Source organism: Cupressus sempervirens, chromosome 3 (assembly GCF_028749045.1).
Source record: "Cupressus sempervirens isolate cs-2001-9-10 chromosome 3, ASM2874904v1, whole genome shotgun sequence".
In the NCBI taxonomy this organism is placed as follows: Eukaryota; Viridiplantae; Streptophyta; class Pinopsida; order Cupressales; family Cupressaceae; genus Cupressus; species Cupressus sempervirens.
The window spans coordinates 1,047,969,494-1,047,988,619 of record NC_143120.1 but is presented as its reverse complement, the minus strand read 5'-3'; the positions used below and the strand labels follow the sequence as shown (position 1 = coordinate 1,047,988,619).

The window sequence follows — 19,126 nt, the reverse complement described above, 5'->3', positions numbered from 1 at the left end:
GGCAATTACAAATGACAATAGGTTTATTTTAAAATTGAGAGTTCACACAAGTTGGTAAACTCTACACAAGAGATGTGTTGTTGTTAAAACTAGTTGTTAACATGTGATTAGTGTGTCTGAAGGGGTAGGCAGTTCTACTAGTTGGTTGGTCATGATAGTGCATAGTCGCAACCCTTTAACACTATATATTCTATGTACTTCTATCCAATCAGCATCATGAATGCGAATGAAGAAGCAATGTTGTCATTCTGAGTCTGAATATATGAATGTAAGCATTCTCCAAGATTAATAAAGAAGTTGGTGAGTTCTCTTATGCTGTTTGTGTTGCATTATACTACCTTCTTTTCTAATTGTTCTGTATGTGTTAAACTAGTTCCCTAAAGCAGTAAACATTTTCCATTCTTGCCTTTAAATAATATGGGAGTGACAAAGTAGGTATATGGCAAAGAAAGCATAATAGGAAAACTCATAAATGAAGGAAGTAGCCACAATGAAGATGACACATTTCAGAAGTTGTTCGAGGGAGAAAGAGCACTGATATCCGACTTCATCTCATTGCTCCAAGCATCAATAGAAACACGTGTGTGGAGAGAGGTTGCATAGGAACAAGAGCCAAAAAGTGTAGTGTGACATTCTCTTGGAGTAAGCCTCACAATCGATCGATTGATGAGAAAGCTCCCATGATTGTTGGCACATATATTCTTGGTGTCGCAGATGAGAGAATAGACGCTAGCAGATCCTCTGAGGGTTTGAGGAGAATAGGCAAAGGGAGACAGAAGAAAGGGATGAGAGCACAAGATGACAAGGCAACCCTTTGGAGAGGAGTTAACACAAAATTTGTTGAACAAAGAGAAAAGTAGAATAGAATATATAGATCAGTTTGACGCTATGTTGATGACCCAGAGACTTGAGGAACAAGCGGAGTGTTGAAAATGACCGAGAAGACGTGCACAAGGAAGGCCAAAGGGAAGGTTGCAAAGCTAAGAACCTAATTATGGTCTCTCCCTAATGACTAATTGGGAAATATGTAATGCCCCCATTTTTAGTAAGTTCTTGCAGTTGACCAGGTCAGTTCACCATTGCGATGCTTGTGAGCTAACAATAGGATTTGAGGGTCTTAGTTGTGTGGTTATAGGCTTTCTAGCAACCTATGGTGTGTTTTGGCTCTGTTTGAGGGACTTACTATTTATAGCTGTTGGTTTTGATGGGTTCAGTTGAGTTAGAGGAGTTGGGTGATGCTCTTGGTTTTTATTTCGGGCTCTCGGTTTGAGCTCCAAGAATCTTGGAGGGAGTGTCCATTTATAGTAAGTCACCCCATCAAGTTCATTCATCATCTTTCATCATCGGGATCACTTTGGTGTTGTCAGATTTCGATTCTGATGCTTCTTCAATTGTTTTCACAAGATGGGTGAATTATTATTATTATTCATCTAAATACGTTGAGGTTGTTATTTTTGTTGGTTTTATTTGTTAGTCACCTCAGTATCATAGCTCGTTGGAATTGAGACGAAAAGTTTTAAATTGTGGAAATAAGAAACAGTGGCCTTGTGTGTTGGAATATTAAATTATGGTGGAAAAGGTCCTTTTTGGAGCCAAAAGCAATTAATAAATTAGATTATAATGGGACTTTATTATATTTTAATGTTGTGTGTGAGAAGCTTCTTAAGTGAAGTTCATTCGGGAAACTTTGTGCCATTTGGAAATTATAAATATGAGCTCATTTGATGAATAAAGCATCTGATTGAATATTATTTTCTTTGTTGTCTTTGTGACATTTTCGAGGTTCTGATATTTGACGCCCTTGCTCAAGTAAAAGGGCTGAGTTTGAGTTTTTGGGAAGTGCATGGTAATTCACAGCTGAGGTATTAAGAATTGTTTGATCTGAATTATATAATTCTCCCACTGTGTTCTCTATATCTAAGGAGATCGATTTTGCTGGAGTTAATTGTGAGTTTTGTGAAGTGAATGGTTGTGGATTTATTGCCAACCTGCAAGTTAATTTGAGGCCACGATCTGGGCATTGTATACTTTCACTTGACCATCTGGAGGGCAGCGCTGTAATCATTTCAGGCACAATTGGTGTTTACCAAGCCAACACCTCTCTTGGGAGGTTGGGTGGCATTTCTTTTTGGTCCTGCAATCTGTAATTAAGAAAAATAGTGGCCGCAGGTGTGTTTTCAAGGGTCTGCAGTGAAGTTCATAGACCTGGATTTATTATCTTTGCCTACCATTCCCATTTGAGAGCCAGCGTTTCATATCTCCAGCCTACGATTTGTCTTTCCAGGGGCTGTGGTTGCATAACAGGAAACCATGTGGGAGCAAGGAGGATATACATTTATTTCTCAGGTCTATGGTTAATGTTTTTGTGGATCAGTTTGTTCTCCAGGCTTGTGGATATTGATAAATTGCTGCTGGAGGCAAGTTTAATCTGCCATTGCAAAATCAGGTTCTTTGTATTTGTTTTAGCCAAGTAAATATAAATCTGAACCATTAAATTGTAATGTTGCTTATTGTTGCATAATAGAGATACTCAACTTGCTTGTGATTATTGAGAGTTGAATACTATAGAAACATCAGTGTTGTTTCAGATTCATCCATTATATCTAGTGTATGCATCTATCCATGTAGAATTCATATTCTTTGAAGATTAAGGTTGTTAGCCACATGTTCAACAAAATGCCAAATTCGTGATTAGTGAATGAAATTAATGTTGTTTAACCTATAACCAAGTCAGGGTTATTACAGTGGTATCGGAGCGGTTTCTTGCCATCCTATAGGGTAGGAAAGTGAATTTATTTTCAGATTTGCTATTGCTTTTGGAGTGACCAGCACCCTTTTAACATTTTTTTTGCTATGGACAAACATAGGAGGACTGGTAGTTCTAGAAGCTGGTAGAGTAATGAGGAAGTTAACACGAAAAATGAATGCTTTGCGGGAGAGTATGGAGAAACTTAAGCTTCATCAACAGAGGTTGGCAGAGAGCTTGTCAAATCCTGAGACAATTGAGAGGGTAGCGATGTATATGGTTTCCACCCCTAGAAGGCTGACATCGAAGTTGCAGGGAAGGAAGCTTGAATTTTTCTTGACAAGTGTCCATGATTTAGATGTACCTATATTTAGTACGACACCTACTAGTCCTATCTGTAGTGTTGATGATGGACTTATTTCATAGGGACATGTGGTTGTGTCAGTGGTAGCGAAGGATAATGACACTGAGCTTCAACAGGTTGAGGCTCCTAGAGCTATTGCTGTAGTTAGTGCAGAGACAGTCGATGTAGTTGTTACCGCTGATACTTTCGGCTCTCTCAAGGAGGGCATAATTATTGGAGATTTATATGTGAGTTGTCATAGTGTTGATCCAATATAGGAGGCAGTTGCTTCCCCACATAGGACCGATGCATGTAGGGAGTTGCCCAACTATGATGTTGGTGATTTGGGTGTTAAACAGAGTCAGTAGATGTGGGTTCATGCTCTAGCATTATTGATTCGCATCCTGACATAGTCACGTGTGTAGAGTTAGGTGACAATAGTTGAGGCTCTGTCAGGTGGTGGGGACGCAGATAATATGGACACCTCTGATGATTTGTTGGATGATGCTATGAGTTGCACTAGGTATGATACCCCTTGTCAGATATTGGGTGATGACTTCGAGGAGGTTTTGGACGAGTCCCAAGATTGATGTTTACAGGATCTTACTATTAAGGTAGAAGCTAAAACATGCGGGGAGATTGATATTGCGAGGGCTTCCATTCCTTTGGATAAGAAGTTGATTGAGGTATATAGTAGTTGTATCTTGGATGCAGAGTTGTGCGAGGACGATAGCACACATATGAGCAATCTTGTAGTGGGCAGTTTTGATTCAGTTTCCTATCATAGTGCAGTTAGTGAGACAGGGAGGTTGCATATGTGTAAGGGGTTATAGAGGCATCACATGACGTGTCAATTGAAGGTGAGTGATAGTGACATTTCTTCAACTCTTGAGCATTATGATGCTATTCGCTAGATGCTAGCTATATCCGACTGGGGTACTCCTATGTTTGATGGCACAGTGATAGTACTCTTTCTCTAGCAGAGATTTATGTACTTTGAGAGGCTGTTAGGGTCTTGAAGCACTAATATTTGCAGCTAGTTGTTGACACGGATTACTTCCTGGAGTGGGGTAGCACCTGTTATGAGACATTATTAGAGAGAGAAGGTGGTTGAGCTCATAGTTTTAAAAAACGGCGATATATCGCCAAAGTCGCGATATATCATGGGCATCTGAGGTGGCCGAATATATCGTGTCATATATCGGCACCGATATATGACAAAAAAACACAACGCATAATAGGGTTAAAATCACGGAATAAACCAAAATATTGCCCAAAAACCCGTTGAAAAGTCTTCGCTACTTTTGTTGACAGGTCGTCGCGATTTTAGGGTTTTTTATTTTATGATATTTTACGATTGCCGACGAACTCAAGCCTCATTTGTCTTCACTTGGCGACACAAAGCTGCAAACAACCTCCAATGTTCGATATTCTCTTGAGTCTTGACCTCCAACCTACCATTCAATCTACTATCTACATTCGACCTCAGGTCTTGGAGTCTGTTTGGAGCGATTTGGACATTTTTTTATATATTGTTGATAATTTTTGTTTAAACTATAACTTATTTTGTAAAATACTGAAATGTACTTTTTGTTAACGTAACTAATTAATAAAAACTTTGAATGATATATGGTAGATAATAGGATATCTCAATTTTCAAATTTTTATATATTCTACAAATTTGGTGTATGTATGTGTTTTTAAGAATATTTTAGGAAATTTTATATTCTCAAATGTTCGATAAAAGTGCCGATTTATTGCCGAATTTTTCGCCGAGTTTTCCAAAAATTTTGGGCTAGTCGAGATATTGCCGATAACGAGTTTTTAAACTATGGTTGAGCCCACCCAAAAGCTTGAGGTGACTATGGACTCTCTTCAGTGTACTCAATAGGCTCTTCAAGAGTCACTAGTCATAGTTGGACGAAGTTACCATGGAGTTGGAGTAGGTTCAGTCAACACCAGCCCTAGACCCTATTCAGTTGCATATTGTGGTTGGTGGTGAGTTTGCTTCCACGGTTGGGGATGAGGGACGTGATGATGTGGCCGACACATCCATCTAGGATATGGGTGCAGTAGGTACAAATGAGGTTAGAATATCAGTGGAGCCGAACTCTAATGATGATTTGCTTCCTTTTGTTGGAAGTGAATCTATTTCTTCATCTCATATAGCAAATAGCATTGGACAGTTGGCAGTGCCACATTTTCAGGGGGATCAATTGTGGGTTGCAGGGGAGCAGGTTGATGTTTCCACCTATAATTTCTATTGTACAGAGTCTTTCATTGAGTATCTTTTGGAGAGTTCAAATGTGCGAGAGGATTCATACAGACTGTCTGAGGGTACTCTTATCCGAAGTTCTCATGCCATTCAGAGGTTGGTGGGAAAGATTGTAGAGACTGACTACTATGCTTCCCCACAAGGATTTCGAGGTTGGGTTTGCTAAGAGGATTGCCCCGAATCTTGCCTGATCGGTAATTCAGAGAAGATTGGAGTCATCTCCTGATTCCCTGTTTGATACTGATGAACCCTTGAAAGCAATTGGGAGTTTTTATCGGCATTACACTGTGAGGAGTGCTCATTAGTTTTCTTTTGACCCACAAGTAGAGGATTTGGTTTCACGTCAGTGTGGGTTGGCTCTAGTTTCAAGTCATCTATTATGGAATGGGTTAGCACAATCTTTTGCAGATGGGATTAATAGCTACAAGTTTGACCTCTTGCAGTATTTACACCCTCGATAGTTTGGCAGAGTTTGGAGTTAGTGGTAGTGTTTTTGGTACCTATGGTTGTTACCATCTCCACAGTGTAGTTGGGTGTGAGCGTCAATTTGATGGGGACTCAGGTGTGGAGAAAGTTGGTATTTCAGTTAGGTTGAGTTCCAATGAGTTGTTGCCTTCATTAGCGCCTAGGGTCAGTTTTCAGATAATTTTGATGTTGATGTCCGTTATTTGGGTGTTGGTGCTAAAGGAGTTGCTTGTACACAACAAGGATAGTATGCAGTTCTATCTATGGGATCCAGATGGACTATGATGTTCAGTTTGCTCTAGGGTTGCTTGGGGACAAACAATCTTAGGGAGGGAGGACTATAATATCCCCATTTTTAGCAGGTTCTTGCAGTTAGCTAGGTAGGTTCACCATCGCGACCCTTGTGAGATGACAGTAGGATTTGAGGGTCTCAGTTGTGTGGTTATAGGCTTTCCAACAGCCTATGGTGTATTTTGGCTCTATTGGTTCCAATGAGCTTAGTTGAGTTGGGTGAGGCTCTTGGTCATTTCGGGCTTTCGGTTTGAGCTCCAAGAATCTTGGAGGGAACGCCTATTTATGGTAAGTCACCTCGTCAAGTTCATTCATCATCTTTCATCATTAGGAGCACTATGGTGTTGTCAAATTTCAATTCTAATGCTTCTTCAGCTGTTTTCACAAGATGGGTGAATTATTATTATTATTCGTCTAAATATGCTGAGGTTGCTATTTTTGTTGGTGTTGTTTGTTGATGACCTCAGTATCATAGCTCGTTGGAATCGGGACAAAAAGTTTTAAACCGTGGGAACAAGAAACAATGCCCTTATGTATCAAAATATTAAGTTATGGTGGAAAAGGTCATTTTTGGAGCCAAAAGCAATTAATAAATTAGATTATAATAACACTTTATTATATTTTAATGTTGTGCGTCGGAGGCTTCTTAAGTGAAGTTCATTTGGGAAACTTTGTGCCATTTGGAGATTATAAATATGAGATCATTTGATGAGTAAAGCATCCAATTGAATATTATTTTCTTTGTGACATTTTCAAGGTTCTCATATTTGATGCCCTTACTCAAGTAAAAGAGTTGAGTTTGAGTTTCTGAGAAGTGCATGGCAATTCACAGCTGAGGTATTGTGAATTGTTTGATCTGAATTATATAGTTCTCCCACTGCGTTGTCTGTGTTTAAGCCTAAGGAGATCAATTTTGCTGGAGTTAATTGTGAGTTTTGTAAAGTGAATGGTTGTGAATTTATTGCCAACCTGCAAGTTGATTTGAGGCCATGATCTGGGCATTGTATACTGCCAGTTAACCATCTGGAGGGCAGCGTTGTAATCATTTCAGACACAATTGGTGTTTACCAAGCCAATACATCTCTTGGGAGGGTGGGCAGCATTTCTTTTTGGTCCTGCGATTTGTAATTAAGAAATATAGTGGCTGCAGGTGTGTTTTCAAGGGTCTGTGCTGAAGTTTATAGACCTGTGATTTATTATGTTTGCCTACCATTCCCATTTGAGAGCCAGCATTTCATATCTCCAGCCTACGATTTGTCTTTCCAAGGGCTGTGGTTGCATAACAGGAAACCACGTGGGAGCAAGGAGGATATACATTTATTTCTCAGGCCTAGGGTTAATGTTTTTGTGGATCAGTTCGTTCTCCAGGCTTGTGGATATTGATAAATTGCTGCTGGAGGCAAGATTAATCTGCCATTGCAAAATCAGGTTCTTTGTATTTGTTTTGGCCAAGTAAATATAAATCTGAAGCATTAAATTCTAATGTTGCTTATTGTTGCATAATAGAGATACTCAACTTGCTTGTGATTATTGAGAGTTGAATGCTATAGAAACATCAGTGTTGTTTCAGATTCATCCATTATATCTAGTGTACACATCTATCCATGTAGAATTCATATGCTCTGAAGATTAAGGTTGTTAGCCACGTGTTCAACAAAATGCCAACTTCATGATTAGTGAAGGAAATTAATGTTGTTTAAACTATAACCAAGTCAGGGTTATTACAAAATATATAATCATTATTTTCTTTTATGATTTGTAATGCTCCCAATTTTAGCAAGTCTCTGTAGTTGATTGAGTCAGTTCATCATAGTGACTTGCATGAGATGACAGCGAGATTTGAGGGTCTCAATTGTGGACTTACTATTTTCAGTAAGTCTAATTCAAGTAGTTGCCATATTTGGCAGTGTAGATAGCGGGCATGGCAATTGGTCACCACTTGCATCAGATGGGGCTAATATTTGCTTGAGCTAATATTTGTTTATTAATTACGCATTAAAGTTTATTTTATTATATGGCACTTTATTATATTTAATGTTATAAAGTGATGTGTTGTTGAAGCTTCTTAATTGGAGTTAAGTTTTGGAAACAAAGTGCTATTTAGGGGTTATAAATATGAGCTCGTGAAGGAAAAATGTATCCAATTTGTCTATTTTCTTTTGCTGTCTTTGTGATGTCTCTAAGGTTGTTGATTTCTTGCCCTTGCTGAAGTATAAGGGTTCGAAGCTGAGAGGCTGGGTTATGATCCACAGCTGAGGTATTGTGGGTTTGATTCTTGAGTGGTGTATTTCATCTGCTGCTGAGGGATAGCAGATTTAAAATCAGAGTTTGATAGTATTGAGTTGAGTGTCCTTCTGTTATTACTGTGGCTCGAAGGACTTGTCTGCTGCTGAGGATATTGGTCATTAATCCTCAAAGACAATGTTTGCTTGTGAGGAGACATTAGCATTCAATGTTCCTAACTCACCCGAATGCCTACTGGCTCATAGACGCCAAACCTGGGCACATTTTCAAGCAGTGTTTAATACCTGAAATTGTGAGAAGTGGATGCAGGAGATATCTGCAAGCTGTGCACTTTGATTCATTAGCTTCAGCTTTCGAAATTGCTGCACTTAGTCACCTGGACTCTCTGCATACTTGGGTGGACTTATCCCGCAGGTTAGTGCCTTTTGAATTAAATGGATTGGGCTACGTTCAATACTGTGAGGCCTGTCTACTGTTTCTAGAGGCCTGTGTTGAAGTCTAAGAGGCCTGCAATTTGATGTTAGAGGCCTGCTACATGCCCAACGGCCATCAGTAAGGGCCTGCAATTACAAATCAGGGGCCTGCGTTATACTCAGACTGGCTGCGAATGTATTGGGTGAGTCTGTGCAAGTTTTAAAGGGTCTGTGTTTTCATAAAAAGGAGATCTGAGAGCCCAGCTAAGTCCTATGATCATAATTTAAGGCCAGCAGATTGTAATTGGTGATTTGCATTTGGAATTTACCACTGCGATTAAGCTTTGGTGTTGGAAATCAAGCTCGAAAGCTCCACAACCAGCAATGGAAACTTTATCAACAAATACAGTCATCTATATTGGAGCTGCAAATTACAATCATTGTGCTTGAAGCAATAAACAGGTTCCTCTGCATTCTATTTGTATTTGGAATCAACTCCTTTAATTGCTGTTGTTATTATTTTCATCAATTTAAGTTGTTATTGTCATTACCTAGCATTGCTAGAAATACATTGGTGCTCTATTTATCTCAGACCTTATTGTTTAATTGAAAATATAAATATTGCAAATCCAAGAAACAACACAATGAAAACTAGCAGAGTCTGACTACCGAGTGTTTGATGAAATATCAAACCAATGAATTGTGGAAGAAATTGACGTTTGAATAAGTTGCAACCGCTGAGGGTCATTACATTATTATAAATATACGTTAGTATAGAATCTTCTAACTCATGTGCAGGTTTATTCATCGAGGCTCATCACAGAACAAGATTCTTAAGACTTAACACCGAAGAAGGGGACATTGCATGTAACCATGCTGGCAACTTGGAAAAAACAATTTTTTACTTATCATAGATAAAAGCAGATAAAGCTTTTATAAACTTTACATCCTATAGAAAAAATGAAGTGTTGGACGAAGAAATGCATAACATGGATTCTTCGTCAATTATAGCAACAATAAGGATAATAATTTCCATTCTAAAGTAATCCTAAATATTAGCTGCAGTAAAGAAAAATCCTAAAGGTTCACTTAGATGCAAAACCGACTTACCAAGTCAAGTCGTCGAACACTGCGTATATCCCTTGGTAGATCTATCTTTTTATCCTGCTATCATCAAAAAGTACCATAAAACTGAATAAATGGCAAAAACTGTTTTATGTGGTGGTAATAATGAAAATATCATCTTTACCTCCTTCTTGGTTTCAAGTTCTGCCAGTTTGATATATATCTCTACCATTTGCCTCATCTGCAGATCGTGGTGGATGGGTATAAGAATCAACTTCAAATTTTGAATTACGATGTACATTGTAAGAGATAGCTCTCTACAATCTCCACAATCTTAAGGCTGACTAGAACAAAAACTTAAGTGCCTCTATGCTTCATTGAAAAATGTTGACCTGTTGAATAAGTCCCTGGTGATAAGATGAAAGGTCATTCAAAAGGTCCTCTGCAGCATGCTTTTTGTCCAAGTCAACCATAAATGCACTCTTACTTCTTTGTTTGTCTTTGATACGGTCTCCATTGGCCAAAGCTAGAAGCTGTTAATGAACAAGAGATTAGTTCCTGACATCAGAGCTCAATAAAAAAAGTTCATGCTGAACTTAGAAACAATAAATTTTAGAACAAGCAATTCAAGTCAGACACTGACAAAGAAAAAACATCTATTGGTATGAGTTGGCTATTGGACTTGAAAGACAATATTACAGGAAATCTAAGCAATTAATTGCAATTCTCTAATCACCAAAAAACTAAAAAGCTGAAGAAGCTCTACATTTTGTGTACTATGTTATTACCTGAAATATTGTATGGTATGGATGATCAAGTGCCATTTTTTTGACAAGAGATGTCAAAGCAAACTGCACATGTAGAATACAAATTGATATAAGTAGCCAACGACAATTGCATCTACGATAAACTCAAAAGTTTAGTCAAAATCCCGTAATATCATGTAGAATCAAAATAACTGTGTAGGTGACAGTTAGTTTGCTTCCTTGGAAATTAATAAATATACAAAATGTGAACATCTTAGAAAGACATTCCTGGTGCAAGGTACCTGAAAACTATGGGGTCCTTGACTGTCCTTTGAACTGCCCATTCTTGATGCAATTTGATACACTAATGGAAGAAATTTATATGATTGAACCTGCTTATGCATACAAGATAAATCCTTGGCATATCAATTTTATCATGCATAAATGATTCTTAAAGTTTATTTATTACAGAGAAACCATTCCTAAATTAAATGAGACTAAAAATACAAAGTTGCATGCCATACATTTTTAATTGCGTTGACCATGGAATCAACTACTTTCTGATTTGATGAGAAATTGAACCATAATGAGACAAGTCGAAATACCTGCAGAAAGATACTATTAACTTATGATGGTTTAAAGAAAACATATTCCTTCTAATTTGTTCATGTGAAGAAAAATGGAAAAAACAAATGAACTTGTAATTTCAAATCAGTAGTTGATAAAATATTCAAAGTAAGAAATCTTAACTATAGCAGAACATTGCTAGATGCAGTGGAAACATTGCTACCTAATACTTGCACAATGGAGCAGACTATATGTTTTGGGTATTTAGGAGGCATAAATATACTGGAATAGATATCTCTTGTAGAGAGGGGACGTCCTTTGATGTCTACTTACCTAAGTTGCTGGTTCGGATGCAGACTTGAGATTCGTTCAATTTTTTTTGGGAGTGGATTCGAATAAGTTCTGGATTCGTCCATGCAAAAATATGTTTAAAAAAAAATGTGGGCATGTATATGTGTATGTATTCAGCAGCAAATAAGTTTATACACCACTATGCCAATAGTAAAGCAACATAGCAAAATGCACCACCATATCTATTAATGTTTTAGTCCAAACAACTTATATTTTACCAATTTGACCTTTTTAGTGGTCTATTTTAGGGTTAGAGGGTTAGATTGACTAAAATAAACCGCAGAAAAACTTCAAAAAAGTCAAAATAATCCATTTTTTCCCAAATTCAACCTGGATCCTGCCGCATGATCTGGGCACACAGTATATTGCTTCCTTTCCAAGGAGATAAAAACTCAGACATAAAACACATTTCCAACAGTCTTTTCCTTGACATCCAGACAGTTCCAGATTTGGTATGAATAGTCTTTCCAGCTGAAGGCACTGGTAACAAGCGATGGATATGGTTTGTGGTACTTGAACCTCATTGGGCAGGAATGTATTCAGTATTCACAGTAAAAGCAGGCCCTACGGATATGCTGGATATTTGATGAGCCATCTTCTCATTGGATGTGTAGGGAGACATATGGCAGGATGCAATACATGGTGCCACAATTTATAACCCGAAGGTTCAGATCATAGCTGCCTTTTCAAGGCATTAAAAAGCAGCTACTTGGCTTAGAATCTCTAAATTTTCCAGTGGTTCATAGCTGTTATCATCTTCAATATTTGTGCTTAGTGGACAGCCTTACAATTGAACTTTAAGGATCATATTGGGATCAATAACTTCTGCTAGCTGTTTGCCAATTTTATTCTCATAATTCTCAGTTCTAATACTGCCAAGTGTTCGTCAAAATGTCTGTCTTCTAAATCAGTAGTTAGCTATTGGAGGTTATCTTAAATGCTAAGTATTTGGGATTTATAATTTCCTAATTCATGTGAAATTACAGATTTCTGTTGATATACAAATGCTCAACAAAATTTCTATCCAAATATTTTGTGCTTTTAATATGTTTTCTTGGCACGAGAACTCAGAAAACTCAGGTTTGATTGTGCTTACCAACTGTTTGAAAAAATGCCAATTTTGCAAAAGTAAAATTTTAAGGACAGATTTGGAAGGAGATCTTACAGTAACTAAGGTAGTGGGGCAATAATAGGTGTCCACTTCAAGACTTCTGCAAAATTGATGTGTTCTCCAAGAAATGAAGAGTAAACTGCAATCCAAACACCAACTGAGCTCAACACCATCAATGCAAACCAAGAAAGACTGAGCCCGTGCTTGCCAAAATCTTTGGAGTCTCCTTACCAATACCAATTAGCCTATGAAAACTTAGAAAATAGTCGCCAAAATCTTTGGAGTCTTCTTACCAATAGCAATTAGCCTATGAAAATTTACAAAATAGGCTAATGATCACCATACTGAATAGGATTGAGAGGACACTACCAAAGAAATGAAAAAATAACGTTTTTGATGAAGTTTGAAGGCCAATACAGAGTAATCTGCCCAACAAGTATTTGGTGGTGAAAATCTTTGACATTTTCAAGTTTATTGTAATATTTTTGTTCAAATTTCTTTTCCTATAGCTGTAATTTCATTCCATTAAATAAGTAAAGTTGTGAGCAAGGTTGCACGGGGACCGGGGTACTTGGGGTACTGGTATAGGTAAGGGTATGGCTATTTTTCATCATAGGGGACAGGGGTGCATGGGTATGTCAAACTTTATTTTTAATTATACTATATTACATTTATAGAAAATCTGAAATTATGAGTCATGACAATGGTTTTTCAAAAGAACAGTGATAAAGTTTGCGAATGTAATGTATTGTTTTCAGTTTCAGATTTGCTATCTGTTAGTAATTATAATATATGATAAATGTTAGATGCATAGAGAAGGAAGACTTTAAACATGAACAAGAAGATTATAAATCGTATGACAATGACATAGTGCAAATGATAAACTTCTGACTTGAACAGTGATAAAGATTATTATTAGTCAATGTCGTATCAAAGTTTCAAACTGATTAGGTATTGAATTAAGCTTGATGAACAACAAGCTGATATGCAAACCAAAAACCCCGAAAATAAATCAGAAATCTTAATCAAGGTCCTTATCTATGATGCTCTCCATTGAGTACCCGGTACTTGTGATACGTGTACCCAGTACTTGGGCATGGGTACTAGGGGTGTGTGTACGAGTACCCATGCAATCTTGGTTGTGAGCAATATATAAAGAAATTTGTGTTATTTTCTACTTGGATTGACGTATTGACAGTTTGTCAAAACACTCAATACTCCACTGTGTCACTTAAATAGGATGTTACTAAGGCATTTCCCTATTGTGCTTGAATTTGACCATGATATTGAAAAAGATAATATATTGACATTAAGATCTTCAATGCATTGTTGGCTCAATAATTTCACTATGTTTATCATTTAACTTTACATAAAAGATAAATTACAATTTCTTATACATTTTAATGTTATATTTAGAGAAATTGTCCCTTTAGCATACCCAAATTTGTCTTTTGTTCCCCTGTTTGGCCATTTTAAGACTCCATGGAACATTTGCTAAAAAGTCGTCAAAACTTGGTATGTAATTGCTAAAAACTCAATGAGTTCCTAGAGAGAAATTTTCCAAGCACTTCTAACTTCTCAATACAAACTAAGTAAGGTGAGTACAGTCATGTTACTGTGATTCAAAATGCATTCTAATCTTTATCAGATTTTATAAAAAGTAGACTTGAAAAGATTTATAATGTCACTACTACTTCAAAATTAAAAGGTTTTGATGTCTAAGAAAATAAATTATGGTTTTTACAATTTACAAACATGGTTATAAAAAAGGTAAGAGAAAATTGTAAGTTTCAAACCTTTGCCATTTGTAGGAATTTGTTATGTGGTATAATATATAGGTGTATGAATTTGATTCTTCACAAAATCCTATTTTACTTCAAAACTAGTGTTGAAGGTTTTGAATCCATAAAGAAGAATATAACCAAGTCAATAATGGTACATTCTAGAGAAGTGTTATCCTGTTCTTAAAAGAGTTTGTACATGAACTCATTCTTGTTCGGTATTGTGCACACAACATATGAAACTAGTTAGATTCTTCGAGTAATCTGAAAATGTCCAATCATTTCTTAGACAAATTGAAGCATCATCAAACTATATAGAAACTGAAAATTATCACCCAAATACCAAATTGTGAATGCGTATCTAATGATTACTATGAAATTTGAATTTATTGTTATCCTTCTAGAAAGTTGATTGTATACCACTCTCATATCATACTTCTCTCCAGTGATCAAACAACGCTGGTAGCTCTCCAATGCCAAGAATAGGAAAGAATCCTTATCATCCTGCAAATGTTGATACAAATTAGAAAAGCACGTCATATCATTTATTTACACCTGTAGTTGTTGATTTTATAGTTTTTACTGTCCAATTAGAAGCAATCAAATGATCTGAAACTTGCTAATCTTAATCACAAATAATATTTAAAGAGACTTATATAAATCGTGGTCGAAGAGAGAAAAAAGTATTAAAGAATGGCAACAATATTTCCTTGATATTTTTGGGTGTAAAAATGTTAGCCTTAAATGTAAGCCTCATTATATTGAATTTGAAGAAATCTTACAATAAATAGAAGGGAATTTGTGTTAACACCTTGATAGCATGCCAATAGGTAGCCCAAATAGAGAGCCTATGATACCGTCCACATTAATGCCAAGCCTCTATGTGAAGGCCTCAAGACACTGGTGGGATGATAAGTAAAGGCTACAAGATTGCATAGTTTGATAGTATTATCAATCTTGACTACATCAACAAACTTAGGTGTCATATGACAAATGACATGTAGCAAAGAGTGCCACCTCAAATCGGGTGTCAATATTTATCTATTGAATCATTTAAATCATGGAAATGCGAATGGACTTAGTGTAGACTCAACAAGGGTCACACAACTTGGGACTAAGCAAAATACCAGTTTCTAGTGAGTCTTGCCTAGGGAGTTCTTGGAGAGTCCCGAGCTCCTAGGACTCAACTAGGGTCACTTGGCTTGGAACTCACTAGGACTTGGGGAGTCCTGGAACTATGATTGAAATACATATTTAATGAAACTGAACAATGCAAAGCATACAATACACCTAGCACTCATAATACAAGCATAACATGGGCCCTGGGGGACGGGGAAAAAAAGCGCTTCAATTTAGGGATAGCAAGGGAGTGGAGGGTTTGAGTTTGCGGTAAAACACTTTACTTCAAATGCTAGTTATAAAAGGATGTATAAGAGTATAAGAACTAATAAATTATTATACCAAATGAAATTGCAACATATGCAATACACAATACCATATACATGAACATTGAAGTTTTCATTTTGAACATTGAATATAGAACTAGCATTGCACCAAAAGGAGGTGCAACAATTATGCCGACAAAAAGATATACAACTGACATTATATTGTATCAAAGTGAAAAGATTGGGTAAGATCAAGATGTAATCTATGTTGAAATAAATGTGGATCAAATTTAGGTAAGATAAACTAAAGGTGCTTATTAATTCATTGAAATTGTTCAAATATCTAAATCATATCTACTCTTGCACAACTTTAATTCTTATGTGTAATCAATTTCACAATGAAGAAAGTGCATAAATCGATAATACAAGAATTTATGAATTCCAAGTAATTTGTCCAATGATTCTAAGACTTCTTTACAAAATTTACAAGTCATTATAACCATTATCATAGCAAGTCTATAACAAGCTTCAGCTGTATAAATTTATTCATTTACAATATGAAAAATCTTGTATTCAAAACCCAACAGATTTACAATAATAACTCCAAATTCACAAAGGTGCAAAACCAATTTTCTATGTAGAAACTAAAAACACATTTCCTTTGAACGATGTAATTTTCTTGGTGATATTTTTTTTTAAAGTAAAAAAGTTTAATTTATGTAATCATAGCTAAATATTTCTAAAATAATTAAAAGTTTGATTATTCAAATCCTTGATTTCATTAAAATAAATGTGCATTGTTTGAGAGTAATTGTTGTTGCTAGCAGTGGTACAAATTAAGATAATTTTTTCTACACACCAAATGAGTTTCTAATACTCACCATAGAATGAGAGCTACGATGTGTAATAAAGAATTATTTTTGTGAATGTCATATGTTTTAGCTACATTTCCTTGGTTTGTGAAAGAGAATTTATTAGATTTTTGTTGCCATGTTGAAATGTACGGAGATTTTTTTATTAGATTTTTGTTGCCATGTTATCATGACTTAAAAAGTGGAAAATCTTTCATAATTGTGTTAAATATTCAAGGGTTATAAAATCAAATTTGCACATCATAAACATGGGCATGAAATGCTTTAAAATTGGTGGGTAGTTAGTACATGTGATTTTTCACAGATATTCAAGTGTTCCAAAATTCATAATTACTTCAGTAATAAAGAAGAAAAATAAAAAATAGATAGGAAATAAATCACAAATCAAGTGTGATTTATAATTACTCAGAGATGTTCAAACTGATATTTGAAAAAAAATAGAAGTAAAAATTGAAAGTAGCTAAACATTATAAATATAAATAATACAGAAGATAAGATATACCTTAATTATGATTTGAATATGTCCCTTACACTTTCTAAAATAATGTTCTCTACCTACTCCTGTTACGCAGGAAGCGACAATGATGCTGTCACAATACTTGTTCATCGTAGTGTTCATTGATGGAGGAATTTGTCCACTCATCATCGTTTCATCACCAAGATACTATCGCTGTCTTGAGGAAATTTCCTATCTTGCGTACGTTATTTATATTCCACAATGGTATACTCATTATTTTTATTATTGACTTGAAGACTTTTGATGCCACTATGTATCATTCAACTCAAGTTGCTGCAATAAATTATTCTTCTAAACTTCACCGCTTCTTGCCATCCGTCCAAGGATGAGTATTGCTGCTGTCAATACTTATGCCAAATATTGTTGGTGTTTATTTTTTATATTCAATCTGTCTGTACCGATCCATACTTTTTTTGTGTGATTGCTGTATGATGTGGAGCTGCTCTTTGACTTGTAGTGTAATCCTGGGCATCTTCTTTTTGACTCAGTGTGTTTAGTAAACATATGATATCTTAGTCATTGTTGCTTATTTCCTCTATTACATGTTGCTATAGTCCTCAATGAGTAACACTCCTTATTGTTGATCTCCTTTGTATTGTTTAATCCAAGATAAGAGACATTGAGCAAATAACCATAAATAGAAGATACTGATTGCAATAGCAAATCATCATGACATCTTTATATAACCATGGCATGTGACAAGATTAATGATGTTAGTTTCTTCATTATTAATGTTTACTTTCTATACACCTCATGTCCTTGACTTTGACATCAATGACAATATTTCCATCAAGATCATCATCATTATACCAAGTGTCGTGTTAGCACCTGATATGGACACAATTTTAAAACTTCAAGTGTAGAGTTTGAACCACTTTGAACTGAAGTTCGAAGTAGTTCAAAGTGGTTCGACTGTTCAAATGGGTTTGAAAATGCAGAATTGTTAATTCAGAATGATTCAGTGGCTTGGTTTTAGGAGTTCAGATGGTTCATCTTGCAGGTCCAGTGAAGAAGTTCAAACATTGTAAGATTTCAGGTGATTGCATTCTAGATTTCATTCAAAGCCATAAGCATAGTATCTTGGGTGCAGAAACAATACAGGATCAGTGCAGTTAGCCAATCCACCATTTCAAAGGCTTAGTTCAAAAGCCTACTGCATTGAAATCAGAGTCAAACATGAAAGACACATGTCATTATCGAATTCATATGTTTTGATAACAGAATGTCATCAAGGATAGGAATCGGCTCCGGATTAGTTGGAAGATGATCTTTCTCAAAAGCCAAAAGTCATCAAAGGGATATTCCCATGTAAGCCATTAGCATGGTTTAGGCAGAGCATTAAAGATTTCCCATACAGCTGTAATACATCATGGAGGCAGCAGGGTAGCACCATACACTACCACAGATGAGATAGATGGTATCGATAGGGTAAAGCTTCTTTCCATATCAGCTATACCAGAATACAAGGACAGGTTAAGTTACCCATAGAGATCGGGTAATAATCTAGAAGTTTCATATGCTTCAAGACCAGGCCCGAGGCAGGGGATTACAATGTTCACATGGGTCTCGACAAACATAAAAATGAAGAGCTCATCAAAAATGGCATTCCGGAGGATATTTGGTTCCATGTGGATAAGCTATCTTCAGCACACGTATATGTGAGAATACATGACGGAAGCCTAACTCAAAATCCAAGCTCTGTCATCGTGAAATAAGTAATGGCACCTGCGGCATACAACTGTGATATGTATGGAACTTGGGGTTACAGAGAAAGATAATGGACACCCGACATTACAGATGGAAAGAGACCTGTGGCTGAGGAGGATATTAACGGCATGGTGTTCAAATGGAGGTTCTAGAGATGGTGTAGAGATGAACAGAACCCGCGCACCTTCACACAATGAAAATTCTTCATTGATAAATTGTTTGAGTGTGGCAGGCCCGAGTGACATTT

General features: G+C 36.3%; 1 protein-coding gene across 8 annotated transcripts in view; it reads right to left on the bottom strand.

Annotated features, from left to right (window-relative positions):
• The window catches only part of ATM (Serine/Threonine-kinase ATM-like protein), a 427,822-nt gene that overhangs the window by 34,994 nt on the left and 373,702 nt on the right, over positions 1-19,126 (bottom strand). For 4 of the 8 annotated variants that reach the window (XR_016362919.1, XM_089822957.1, XM_089822960.1 and 1 more), the window contains 7 exons: positions 14,819-14,902; positions 11,113-11,193; positions 10,891-10,980; positions 10,631-10,693; positions 10,235-10,375; positions 10,027-10,083; positions 9,888-9,944 (listed from right to left, as the gene is read on the bottom strand). Coding sequence is in view for 5 of the 8 variants with exons in the window: in XM_089822957.1 (XP_089679083.1) it covers positions 9,888-9,944; positions 10,027-10,083; positions 10,235-10,375; positions 10,631-10,693; positions 10,891-10,980; positions 11,113-11,193; positions 14,819-14,902 (573 nt within the window). In the remaining 3 variants the exon portion in view is untranslated. The remainder of the gene's footprint in view (positions 1-9,887; positions 9,945-10,026; positions 10,084-10,234; positions 10,376-10,630; positions 10,694-10,890; positions 10,981-11,112; positions 11,194-14,818; positions 14,903-19,126) is intronic. The other 4 variants (XR_016362920.1, XR_016362921.1, XM_089822958.1 and 1 more) reach the window with 1 other exon arrangement.